Source organism: Chaetura pelagica, unplaced genomic scaffold (genome assembly GCF_000747805.2).
Source record: "Chaetura pelagica isolate M959 unplaced genomic scaffold, ChaPel_1.0 scaffold93, whole genome shotgun sequence".
Lineage (NCBI taxonomy): Eukaryota > Metazoa > Chordata > Aves > Apodiformes > Apodidae > Chaetura > Chaetura pelagica.
In genome coordinates this window covers 91,777-104,649 of record NW_009952800.1, presented here as the reverse complement: position 1 = coordinate 104,649, position 12,873 = coordinate 91,777, and the positions used below count along the sequence as shown (strand labels likewise).

Sequence of the window (12,873 nt, the reverse complement as noted above, 5' to 3'; positions counted from 1 at the left end):
GGCACTCTTATGCTGCCTTCAGCAGAAGGGTTCTCAGCTTTGCTGGCAGCTGGTTTGGTCTTGGAGCTCTGGTCAAGTTCAAGCTGCCACAGGTACTTGGAAACCAAGGCCAATCCACTCATCCCATTTTACAGATTAAGAAATACGTGTCAGCTCCTTTGGAGAATTAAAACCAACTTGGACCACAACCAAGTATTCCAGGCTTTGGTCATCTGCAGAAGCAGCTTTGATCTGGAAATTACAATGTTGGTAAAAAGACCAGAGTTTTTAGCTGACATTAGAAAATGAAAGGCTCAAGTCATGATGCAGCTTTTGTCTTGGGGGTCGGTCTGTGCGCTGCAGGACCTGCTTCCCAGCTGCACTGCTTCTCCAGGTTGGCAGTGGTGAAGATGGATGTTGTTTCTCCCACCTTAAATTCTGCACGTGGAAAGTCCCAGGCTGATGCCATCTGCTGTCATCTGTGTGTTCCCAGGGCTGGCACTGAGCAAACAGCCTGAGCTCCTGCTGTCCGAGTGTGCCCTTTACTTCGGTGTTGTGCTTTCAGTTTGTGCCCTGGGAAGAAGCATTTACCATCTCCACAGGGGTGTAAAGCTGGCAGGTGTCATCCCAGTTTGAATGTCATGACCGTGGCCTACCAGAGGTGTTTGGGGTGACTGGAGGGTCAGCAGCTGTGCTGGCAGGAGTTGGTGCAGAAAGAAGCCACCATAACATCCTGCTCCATGAATGTGCTCTGCCCTCTCATGCTCTTACAGCTCTGGAGATCAGATCATGAGGTACCTTGCTAAAAACTCTTCCAAGTTCCTTTTCCTCAGTCTTCAAGGGCTGTCAGTGAAGCTTCTGGCTTTGTGGTGGGATCTCATGGCAGCAGGGTAGCAGTGGAGCTGGAGACACAGGGTTTGTTGCTGAACCAGCAGAGGGGACAAGTGCCTGATGCCCCTGCAGTCAGGGAGGTGACAAGAAGAGCTGTAGGACTGGGATGTCAGGAGGGAGCATCAATCTGCTAATGGAGGATGAGCTGGAGAGAAAAACCAGCTCCAGGCCTATAGCTCCCAGCTGCCTGCACAGAGGAATACCAGGTGTGGAGAACGTGGAAGGTAAAGAAAAAACACCTTGAGCCTGTGTTGCCCTTTTTTCTTACCCTGAAAAACTTCCTCCTAGGCCTCAAGAGCAGGGAATCTGGAGCTCTTGTGTTTCCTTATCTGGGAAGCAACTTGGGGGATTCCAGGGGTGGGAAGAAATGAGGGCATTTCAGATGTGAGAAGAGAGTTGTTTCTTCAGCCAAATGTCCCAATTCACCTGAGCAGAGACAGTAGATACCAGGTTCTGCAGCCTGTGCTGGGCAAGAATGTCTCTTTAGAACCTCCCTGGGAGAAAGGCAGCTTTTCCTTTTTCCAGGGGGAAACAAATTTTAGAGGAAAACAGGCCCCTCCAGAAGCATTACCCATCTCAGCACATTGCCCAGTAGGTATTGCTAGTGCAAAATGACCTTTTCTTGAAGAGGTCTTTGAAGTTCCTGTTTTTTTTTCCTAGACCCATCAGAGCACGCAGATTCAAATCCCTCTGTTGATCAGAGGAAGGAAGAGATACAGTGGAAGTTTGTAGGTGTGAGGGAACCAAGTTCCCCCAGAGCAGGAGCACCTGGCTCTTGAATTTGCCCTCTGGTGCCAAGCACTGCTCTGCTGGGCACCCAAAGCAGGACCTGCTGTAGGGAGAAGAGAAGCTTGGGCAGGAACAGTGTGTGCCTGGCAGCAAGGGCAGGATGGAGAGGAACATCACCCTGGGAACCCCCTGAGCCCCTCTCTGCCCAAATGTCTCTTGTCCCACTTCAGAGATGAAATGGGTTTGATTTAGAAATCACCAGTGTTGGAGTCAGAGCTGGTGCCTTTTGTTTACTTCAAAATGAAATTACCTCAGCTGAGCTTTCAGTCTGTTTTATTCTTATTTTTTTAATGTAGAGACATTAATTAGTTTGGGGAAGGAGGGAACCAAGTCTTGTCCCATTTGGCTTGATCCATTTAGTCAGATTTCAGGCAGAGATCAGAACCAGCCCTGAGTGCAGAGCTGGAAACCATGGCAGTGGTGACAGCCCTGACCCAGATGCCACCAGTGCATGACATCCATGTCACACACTCCCTGCCCCATCTGGCCTGGCCAGCTCTCTGGAGCAGCCCAAGGCCATTATCTTGGTGGCAAAATTAAGTCATGAATGGAATGGAATGATTTTATTTGTTATTAATTATTATTTGTGGTCTTCTTTTAAATCACCAGTGACTGACATTCATGGAGCCATTAGGGCCAATAGAACATCTAGACCTCCAGGCTGCTCTTAACCTCTGCCAACCCCTTCCTGAAGCACAGCAACCTGTCCTGGTGGTTTGATTTTTAAAAATAGAGCAGCTCTGGTATCATTGTTGCCAGAAAGGTAAAGGGAACAATAACTAGGGCTTTTCCTAAGCCTTTCTGAGTCACAGCAAGAGGGGTTTTTTCCACTTAGTATTTCATTCCAAAGAGTCAGGCACCCTGATGTGCTGGTTTTTTATCATCTCCCACCTGTTTTGACCTGCACTGCCAAGCAGCAGGTCAGACATAACAACATGACCTGGCTGTGTAACAGGTTGGGAAGCAGACTGGAAGGAGTGTTGACTGACTGGAAGGGAACAATTAATTTCTAGGCCACCTTGTTAAGCAACCAGGGCCTTGGTGTTCACCAGGTGCTGACTTCACAGCTGGGGAAACTGCCCAGGGAGCTTTCAGGAATCAGGTCACTCTGTTTTGCTGCTTCCACTGGGGCTGTGCTGCCTGAGGGAGGGAGGTTGCCTCCTACTGCAGCACTGGCCAGGCCATTCCCAGCTCCAGGTGTTCATCCCCCCTCAGCCAGCCAGGAAAACAGCACAAGGTGGGAGCTCAGCTGCCCCATCCCTGGCAGTGTTGAAGGGCAGGTTGGATGGGGCTTGGAGCAACCTGGGCTGGTGGGAGGTGTCCCTGCCCATGCAGGGGGGTTGGATCTAGATGATCTTGAAGGTCCTTGCCAACCCAAACCATTCCATGATTCTGTTTCAGCCAGGCCACTGGGCTTGGTAGGCAGGCACAGCTTTCCCTCAGACAGGGTAATGGAAACAGAAAACTCCATGGCTGTGATCTCACTGCTGAATAAAACCTCCTCTCCTGCTCTGTGTGTAAAGCTGAAGGTGTTTTGCACAACTGAAGCACCAGTGTCTTGAAACAAAGAGATGAGCATCCCAGTTCTTCCATTATCAACTTCCAAAGCCATGGAATAACTGAATGGTTGAACATCTCCCTGGAAAGGGGTGAGATTGTCCTGGTGTGTGTACCTGCTCCTGGCCACACCGTGGGCTTGGGGCACTTTGTGTGCTCCAGCTTGCCCTGCAGTCAGTAGGTGAGAGATTGGAACAGTGGGGTCCTCTAGTACAGTAATTTAGAGATGATTAATATTTAAGAAGAAAGCCCTGTGAGCAAGCAAAACATCCTGCAGAGTTTTCCATAAATATTCAGGCTTTCTGTGTTGTCCTGGCCAGTTATTGGAGTGATTTTCCTATTAATTGAGTAGTGTTTTTAGCAAAGGGAACCAATTATTCCTGAATTCCTTCAACTGTTCAATAGCTTCCTGGTGTGCAAGAAGGGGCTTGGTTACTTGGGGCAAAGGTCTCTGCTTTCCTTGGCTTATGGAATGAAAGGACTTCAGGGATGTTGGGGTGTTGGAGGTGATGCTGGAGACCTCCAGGTGCCTGTGGGTTTATTCCTTGTGTTTCTGCTGTTGGGAATGTTGGTGCTGCATCTCAATGGGATCCTCTTGGTAGGAAAGGATCCTGTGGCCCTGAAAAAGGGCAGAGATTGTCAGGGTTGCTGAAAATGCTTTTTCTTAGGTCATTTTAGATAAATGGGATCCTGGGTTGTAAGAAAAAGGGTAACTTGAAAGGCTTGTAATGGCTGGCAAAGAAAATCGTTGGGTTTGCTCCCAAATGCAGAGATAGATTCTCCAGAGATCAGCTCAGAGGAACAAAAAGCTTGGTTTGAAAAGGTGTTCCCCCTGGTGTGTCTGACTCCACTTTCATGGCTGGGGGGGGTGGGATCCTGCAGTTAACTGCCCCTTTGTTCTTCTGTGTTTTAGCAACTCCGGTCTCAGGCTCGAGCCCTGATCACGTTTGCTGGAATGATCCCTTACAGAACATCAGGAGACACCAACGCCAGGCTGGTGCAGATGGAGGTCCTGATGAACTAGCAGAGGAGCTTCTTGCAGCTCAGAGGGTGGGACCAGTATCATTTTGTATTCTGTATGCTTGTGGTTTTGTTGGGTTTGTTGTTGTTTTTTTTTTTGGTTGATGGAAATAAATGTCTTTGATTTCTTATTTGTTTTTTTGACATTTTCTTTTTCACTGGGGTTTTTTTGTGAGTTTTCTGTTTTTATCTGTTTTCAATCAGTTTCGAGTTAGAAGATTCTTCTTCATTAGCTAAAGGGCCATAGAATCATTATAGAATGGTTCAGGTTGGAAGGGACCTTAAAGATCAGGTTCCAATGTGCAATTTTAGAGCAGAAAAGAGAACTTTGATGCTTGCTGGACAGACAGCATGGAAAATGTTGGGGTTTGGGGTTTTTTTGACCTCATGTTAGATGTTGAAGACCTGTTTGTGGTGCATCCCAGATGTGACAGGGCTGTCAGCCCCTCGTGTTGTCCCGTGTGGTGTTTTGTGTGGTGCAGATGAGCTCTTGGTGCTGCAGAGGTTCATTTATGCTTCAGGTTCAGCCTCTTGGGTGGGTTTCTCAGCTGAACACGACCCTGCAAACCCTGGAGCTCTGCTGAAGCTTTTGCAGAAGCAGCTGGGATTGGAAACCAGGGATATTAGGGGAGGAGAGATCAGTTTTGGGGTGACGTGGGTTGGGTTTCAGATGGTCCCATAATGAGTTCACCAGCAGAAGCAAGGAAGTCCAAGTGTGGGTGGATATTACTGTGGGTTGATGGGAAAGCTGAGGGGCATTAAAACCAATTGGCTTTAAATGCTCTGAGCTACAATTAACTGGGGGTGAAAGCCCAGGGAGCACGTTACCCTGTGAGCTTTTCTCTTTGCTATAGCTGCCTGTCCCTGAAAGGAAATGGAAGGAGTGCTGGTGGTTCCTCTTGTTCCTCCCTGTGCACACAGATCCTGCTGCACCACTGCTCTCCTGGCCTCACACTGTTGGTGTCCTGTGGTTCTGGACACAGACAAGGCAACAAAACAAAAAGGCTGAGCTCAACCTTTGTAATGTGGGAGAGAATTACTCTCCACTTTGCAATGTCTAAGGGCACAGAGGGATATTTGACTGACTTGGTGACCATTTCCAAATGACTTTATCCACCAGAAATGTTGTAGCATCATCCTGGTCAGCCTTTTGGGCTGGGAGCAGAGGGGTGGCTTCCCAAGCCACCCAGCCCCATGTCTTGTGGTCCTGGCAACCTGGTTGCTGAGGTTCCCACCACTTGGGGTGGTGTTGGCAGCCAGTGGTGGTAGCACAGGTTCACAATCACTTCACAAGGCTGAGAGAGACCTGGACAACAACACCCTGCAAGGAAAGGGGCTTTGGTGAGTTCCTGAAGAGTTGTTTGAAGGGCAGAATTGGATTGCCTAGCAACATGTCACCAGGTGAGTGTGGAAACCTTTCTGAGTTACCAACATTTTTAGCACGTTTATGTGGGAATGCTTCTCAGTTGAAAATTCTCCCCTTCCCCTAGAGAACAGGTTAGTAGTGGCAGAAGAAGGCACGTTCTGTGACACTTGCAGGCAAGTCCTGGAGGACCAGGGCTGCCCCACATCCAGTCCTGAGGGATAAACTTGTGTTTTTCCTGCTGGCACTTGGTCCCTGTCGCAGAGTCTCTCCTGGCATCCAGCTGCCTCATGGAGGCTGGTGAGTCTGCACCTGTGCTCAGGCAACCAATGACCACTGCTTTTTCCTAGTCCAGGACTAATCCTCAGCAGTGTTCTCCAGGTAAATGAGATGCTTCAAACAAGGTCTGAGTTGATGTGGTCTGGATTTATGGGGGAAGATGCAGGGGAATCTAGAAATACTCTTTGGGAATTTCTGCCCTGTGGTACCTGTTCCAGTCGGGATAAAAACAAGTTGAAGCTCTGCCCAGGGGTTAACTTCTGGTGAAGACTAGAAAGAGCTAATAGAAGGCAACCAGCTCGTGTCAGATTTTAACAAACCTGCTGAAATGCACCTCGAGGGCTTCTCCTAAGCAGCTGTGGAGCTGCCTCGGTGGCTCCTGTCTTCTCACTCCATTTTGTTGGTGTTTCTGGGGGTTTTTATCCCACCACCAACAATTTCTGCCTGCACTGCTTGGCTCAGCTGGTCACCCAGTCAAGTCACTGCCTCTAGAGCCCAGGAGGCACATTGTTCCTCCTCTTCCTTGTCTTGCATTTCCTCACTGACTGCAGATTCTGCAGCTCCATCCTGACTTTTTGTTTTCTTTTCCAGACAAATGCTAAATGAGGTGATTCCTTGTTCTCCTTCCACTGCTCCATGGGTCAGAGACAGCACTGGGACCTTGTTCCTTGCAGGAGCTGAAGGAATCATGTTCAGAAAGAATGAATTCCATTCTCTTTTTGTTTTTGTTTCCCTCTCAACACTTGTCTCCCCAACCTCAATCAACCCCAACCTCTCAGTGAAGCTGTTTTCCTCGCAGCCTGGAGGAAAGAAGGGGATGTTAGGAATTCCAGGTCTGTGTCCCTGGGGTGGGACAGGGCTCAAATGCTGCCAGTCTTAAGGTCCCTGTATTTTTGTCCTGTTTCTGTCTGGGTCTGAGGTTGGGAGGGGTTGAAATTTTGTCTGGGAGATGATCCCTTTGACCCCATCTGGTAAAGTTGGGGGCAGTAGCCTGAATAACCCTCTGTTCTCTCTTCCCAGGTGTCCTTCCCTGCAGTGCTGAGAGATCAAGTCCTGCTCCATGCAACAACGAGCAGCAGAGCCCCTGCACCAGCATGGCCTGTGGGGCCACAGGTGGTAGGTCCCCTTTTCCACAGGGATGGAAACAGGACACTTTAAGACCTCCTTCAAGTCAGGATGCAGCACTTGGGGCAAACTTCCACATCGTGCCCTTCTCCGCCTCGCTCGGCTTGGCTTCATTTCATGGATTTAACAGTTGTGGTGGAGCAGGGGGTGGGCTGGGAGGGAGGGAAGGCCCTGCAGGAGAACGTGGCAGCTCTGGCTGTGCCCCAGAGCTGTCCCTGCCCACAGCCCAGCGCTGGACAGCCCTGGTATTGTTGCTGCAGCTGGTGTTGTGAATCAGGCCGACGAGAAGCGCATCCGACTATCCGGCTATTTCACTACACCAGGGTTGCATCATACCACTCACTTCGCTCTTCACCCGCCAGCTGGAGGCCTCTTGTCTCTCCTTGGAGCATCTTGGACCAGGCTGTGTTTTCGTGGAGACCCTTCCCCATCCTGCCTCCATGCTTTTTTTTGGGAGACTCTGTAATTTGGTTTGGGCAAATGGGTGTTTTGGATGAAAGAATGAGGTTCTGAAATAAAAGCTGTTTCTGCTGAGTGTGAAGCTGCTGCTGCATCTGTTGTTTCCTGAGCAGGAAGGTGGTGTCCACCTTGCAGGAGGTATCACACGGGGCTTTTTCCCCATCCCAGGCATGGGGAATGTCAGCCTGTGTTGGGACATTGGGAGGGCTGAGCCGTGTGGGCACTGCAGGCAGGGCTGCCTGTCCTCAGCTCCCTGGGGAAGCAGGAGCCACCCCAGCCCACACACAAACAACAGGAAGGGGCTGGAGCAAGTCCTCAAAGAAGCAGGTTGAAATGTGTCCCTGAATGTGAAAAGAGCCAGAGGCAGCAGGGGCAGGCAGCCCCAATTTTCCATTTGCTTGCAAAGCCACAACAGGGCTGAAATTCAAATGGGCTGCCCTCAAATTTTATTGCCTGCCTTATTTTGCTGTCTTCGCAGATCTTATCTGTAACTGCTTTTAAGGCACATGTGACCTGGGCTGCAGGGGTATAAAGGACACCTGTGTTCCTCCCCCTGTCCTCACCCGTGGGTGGCTGTGGGGTGAACAGCAGCTTGGCCTCAGCTCCTGTCTTGTGTGCTGTGGGGAAGGGTTTTAAGTGGCTGTTGTACCAGGGAGATTTGGGGGTTTTGAACCTGGGGTACTCGGTGGTTTCCTGTCCCTGGGCTGGAGAAGGAGCTGTGGGACTGGGGGCATCTCTGCTACCCAGCACCAGGGAGCTGCCAGCCCCAGCCCTGGGCAATCGCAGAGGGACCATGGTTGCCCCTGCTCTCTGTCCCCTAGCCTTTCCACCTGTCTTCCAGCCCCTTGGCATCAGATCACAGGCAGGACATCCCTCCCATCCCTTCAGTGTCACACGTCTCCCTTTCCCTTGTTTGCACTGTGAGAAAAAGGGGCTGTTTCCCTCCTCCCCTCCAGCTCAGCTCAGTGCCACGGGCAGCAACTCTGAGGCCAGCTGAGATGATTTATGGAACCTGCCAGCTCTGGTGCAGTATCCCAGGGAAAGGCCAGCGTGTGTGGGAGTCTACAGCCATTTTCCATAACAAATCCCAGTGGGAACTGAATGTTCCCAGGGTCAGGCCCGGAGGCAAACCCAGCACTGCATTTCTCTGCTGATCTGTCCTTGGGACTTAATCTCAAATCCCTTATCGCTGCCCCCATCGGGCTCGGGGACCCAGCGCTGCCCGTTACAGCGGGTTTCACATCCCTTCCAGCTATTTTTTTCCCCCTGACCAGCTCGGGGTGGTTGGAGCCAATTCTTTTTCCTCCCCCCGCCCTGTTAGCAACGGCAGTGGGTGGGTGCTGGTTGCCTCGCTCCGGTTTAGCTGGGTATAAAGCTGGAGAGCCCCTCTCTGCCCCATCCCTGGCCTGGCAGGAGCCACCAGCAGGGGTGATGGCTGAGCTGCCTGTCCCAGAGCTGCCCCCAGCCCTGTCCCGCTGCAGCGGGCGCTTCACCATCAGCACCCTCCTGGGCACGGAGGAGGGCGGCCGGGGTCCCTACACCGCGGCTGAGGGTGGTGGCTGTGACAGTGCCCACCCCACCCACCTTTCCAGCAACACCCTCTGCACCAGGACCTTCGGCTACAACACGGTGGATGTGGTGCCCGCCTACGAGCACTATGCCAACACCAAGGGGGTGGGTGATGCCAGCAAAGGGAGGCCCTCGCTGGCTGACCTCCACTCCATCCTCAAGGTAAGGTGGGACTGGGTTGTGCTGCCACCACCCCTGGTATCCCCAGCTGCACCACCAGTGCTGGGCTCTGCACCACATCCATGGTACATCTGCTTGATACCACGCTGACCTGCACCTACCCAGGATGGTGAAGCCAGAGATCTACCCCCAGCTGTCTGCCTCGGGGAGGGCTGCCTGCCTACAACCTGCCCACCCTCACCTGCCTTCCCCTTGTCCCCACAGCCCGACCCAGGCCACCTCCGTGTCCCGGTGTGCGAGGCACAGAGGAGCAACGGCGTGTCAGAGCCTGGGCCGGAGGAGGCAGCAGGGGAGCCGGGCAGAGCCCCCGAGCCCGTCCGCTTCGGGTGGGTGAAGGGTGTCATGGTGAGTGTGCCTGGTCCCACAGGGAGCATCCTCCTGCCCTTCCTCCCCCTCCGAGCCAGGGGCATGGTGAATTTGCTCCTCACCATCACTTTTTTCCCCCAAACCTGTTTTTCACAAGTACCTCTGAACGATTCCCCTGCCTGTGGAGGTGGGTTGGTTTTTGCTCGGAGGAGCAGGAGACTTGTCGTGGCCCCAGGTGCCCGTGTACTGAGGGCTGGTCCCTCCTCTCTGTCTCCCCAGATTCGCTGCATGCTGAACATCTGGGGAGTCATCCTCTACCTGCGCTTGCCCTGGATCACAGCCCAGGCAGGAATTGGTGGGTGCACCATGAGCAGGATGACAGCACTGGGCTCATCATCTCCCACAACACCTAGGGGGGTGGTGGAAACCAGCAGCACAGAGCATGGGGTGATGTGTAAGGGGGTCTCCTGGGGAAGACCTGGGGAAGACCCCCAGACCTCCTGGGTCTGGGGGGCCGGAGGGGACACAGGAACAAAGCAGTGCCATCTCCTCCCAGCCCTGACCTGGCTCATCATCCTGATGTCCGTGACGGTGACCACCATCACCGGCCTCTCCATCTCCGCCATATCCACCAACGGCAAAGTGAAGTCAGGTAGTGTGTCCCACCCTGGCACAGCCTCTGGGGCTGTTCCTTGGACGTGAGCTCCTGGCTTGCCAGGTTGCAAGGGCAGGGGCACCTGAAAATATTGGGGAGGAGGCAACTCACACCACAGGGTGCTTCCCCCACTCAGGGGGCACCTACTTCCTCATCTCGCGGAGCCTCGGGCCGGAGCTGGGCGGCTCCATCGGGCTGATCTTTGCCTTTGCCAACGCGGTTGCCGTGGCCATGCACACAGTGGGCTTTGCTGAAACTGTCCGGGACCTGCTGCAGGTAAGAAAGTGGCTCCATGTGTCCTCTGGGTCCTGTCCATTCTGCTTCTCCATCCTCATCTCCTTCCTGAAGAACCTGCATCAATTAGCAGTGTTTGTGCTAACGTTGTACTGCTGATGGTCAACTGGTGGCTGCTAAAACTCATGGCAATCCCAGTGGTTTGGTAAAGGGAAGGGTTATTTCCATGTTCTGGATGGTTTCTCCTCCCCAGGAGCACAACTCCCTCATTGTGGACCCCACCAATGACATCCGCATCATCGGGGTGGTCACGGTGACGGTGCTGCTGGGCATCTCCCTGGCTGGCATGGAGTGGGAGGCCAAGGTAACACTCCCTGCTTCTGCCCACCTCGTTCCTTTGGGATGCTAAGAGCTGTCCCTGCTGCCCACCAGGCATCTGAGGAGCTCCCCAGAAAGAGACAAGGGTTTCTCCTAATGAGTTTTTCACCCTCTTGGCACCCAAACCCCAACCTCTCAGCTGGTACTTTCTGGTCTGGCAGGCACAGATACTGTTCTTCCTTGTCATCTTGGTTTCCTTCATAAACTACCTGGTGGGCACAGTGATCCCAGCCACTGCTGAGAAGCAAGCAAAGGGCTTCTTCAGCTACCGAGGTGGGTCCACCATGGGTTTGGGTTATGCTCAAGTCCAGGTTCATTACTGGAGCCCATCTATTTGCTGTTGTTGGAGGAAAAGTTTGCTATGGGAAGGTGCTCCTCGCTTGGATGTCATTACAAGCATGGTGCCTTCCTCCCATGGGTTATTCATCAGCAGTACCATGTCTCCATCCAGCACTGAGATGCTTTGGCCAAGAAAGGTGCTTGGGAGGCCCTAAATGCTTCTCCTCTGTTTCCTCCCCAGCTGACATCTTTGCCCAGAACTTCGTGCCCAACTGGCGTGGACCTGAAGGCTCCTTCTTCGGCTTGTTCTCCATTTTCTTTCCCTCAGCAACTGGCATCCTGGCTGGGGCCAACATTTCAGGTGACCTGAAGGTGAGTTTTGAGCATTGCTGCCTGAGCTGGTGTCCATCGGGGCTCAAGTCCCATTTCCCCCAAGGCTTTGGTTTTGATCCAACTTTTAAACCCCACAATTTCTTCTGGAGACTTTTGGGAAGGCTCAGCTGGGAGATGCTCTGAGGCTTCATGTCACAGCAAATTAAAATTCCTCTTGTGCAGCAGCCACCAGTAAAATGACATTTTAGTGGTGCTGCTGGACAAGCTGCCTTACATCTCCCTGCACCTCCCTTGGGCAGGATCCTGCCGTGGCCATCCCCAAGGGCACCTTGATGGCCATCTTCTGGACCACCGTGTCTTACCTGGTGCTTTCCGCGACCATCGGTAAGTGGCACGTCCCTCTGGGGAGCTGGGGGACGTCGGGGTAGGTTGTGTGGGGGTAGCAGGGCTGTGGGAGGTGAGTGGGTACTGCGTGTCCCCCCCAGGTGCCTGTGTGGTCAGGGATGCCTCGGGCAGCCTCAATGACAGCGTGGCTGTGGGCTCACCAGGCTGCGAGGGACTGGCCTGTGACTTCGGCTGGAACTTCACCGCCTGTGCCCAGCGGCAGAGCTGCCGCTACGGGCTCAGCAACTACTACCAGGTGCTGCTCGGGGGCCACCCCAGTCCCCTGGTGCTCCAAAGAATGGGGTTTCCTGATGCATCCTCATGCTCTCAGGAGACAACTGTGCTGTTAAACCACCCATATAACAGGAGACTGTCTTCCTCGGGCTTTCTGGGCTTTGCTGCCTGGATGATGATGGAAAAGCACAGGGTGACACAGGGCTGGAAATCCCTTGGGACAGGGGTGGAGGTTGATGCACTGGAGGTGCCAGGTTCCTGACTGCCTGTTTTTTGGGCAGAGCATGAGCATGGTGTCAGGATTCGGCCCCCTCATCACGGCAGGGATCTTTGGTGCCACCCTCTCCTCAGCACTGGCCTGTCTCGTCTCAGCCCCCAAAGTCTTCCAGGTGAGGGGGGAAGGAGGGTGTCCATGTCCCCCAGCTCCTGTCCCTGAGCCCAGCAGCGGGTGATGCTCCTGGGCACTCTCAGCACTGTGGGGCTTTGTGGCCACGAGCAGCCCCAGGGTGAGGAGGACGCTGCCATCAGCGAAGGCATGAGGCCAGTTTGGCCCATGCTCTTACGGGTGCAAGAGCCACCAGAGGGCTGCCACCCCATGTCCCCAGTGAAGCCTGCTGTCCCCAACGCGTCTCTCCCCGCAGTGTCTCTGCAGGGACCAGCTCTACCCTCTCATAGGCTTCTTTGGGAAGGGCTACGGGAAGAACAGTGAGCCCATCCGTGGCTACATGCTCACCTACGTCATCGCCATCGGCTTCATCCTCATCGGTAGGTTCCTTCCACCCCGGTGCCCACCCGGTGCCACCACCAGCCGGGCTGGCCGTGCCCCTGCACCCAGCAGACCCCTCTCCTCCCCCCTGCA

General features: G+C 53.3%; 2 protein-coding genes across 2 annotated transcripts in view; both read left to right on the top strand.

Annotated features, from left to right (window-relative positions):
• The window catches only part of NUP93 (nucleoporin 93kDa), a 71,740-nt gene extending 67,490 nt beyond the window's left edge, over positions 1-4,250 (top strand). The window contains exon 21 of the mRNA XM_009994898.1: positions 4,130-4,250. Coding sequence (XP_009993200.1) covers positions 4,130-4,240 — 111 coding nt within the window. The 3' untranslated portion in view covers positions 4,241-4,250. The remainder of the gene's footprint in view (positions 1-4,129) is intronic.
• Positions 4,251-8,893: 4,643 nt separating this feature from the next.
• SLC12A3 (solute carrier family 12 (sodium/chloride transporter), member 3) overlaps positions 8,894-12,873 on the top strand; it is a 7,982-nt gene continuing 4,002 nt past the window's right edge. Inside the window, exons 1-12 of the mRNA XM_009994904.1 lie at positions 8,894-9,193; positions 9,416-9,556; positions 9,797-9,872; positions 10,074-10,169; positions 10,309-10,448; positions 10,660-10,770; positions 10,946-11,057; positions 11,305-11,435; positions 11,696-11,780; positions 11,882-12,036; positions 12,296-12,403; positions 12,656-12,779. Coding sequence (XP_009993206.1) covers positions 8,894-9,193; positions 9,416-9,556; positions 9,797-9,872; positions 10,074-10,169; positions 10,309-10,448; positions 10,660-10,770; positions 10,946-11,057; positions 11,305-11,435; positions 11,696-11,780; positions 11,882-12,036; positions 12,296-12,403; positions 12,656-12,779 — 1,579 coding nt within the window. The remainder of the gene's footprint in view (positions 9,194-9,415; positions 9,557-9,796; positions 9,873-10,073; positions 10,170-10,308; positions 10,449-10,659; positions 10,771-10,945; positions 11,058-11,304; positions 11,436-11,695; positions 11,781-11,881; positions 12,037-12,295; positions 12,404-12,655; positions 12,780-12,873) is intronic.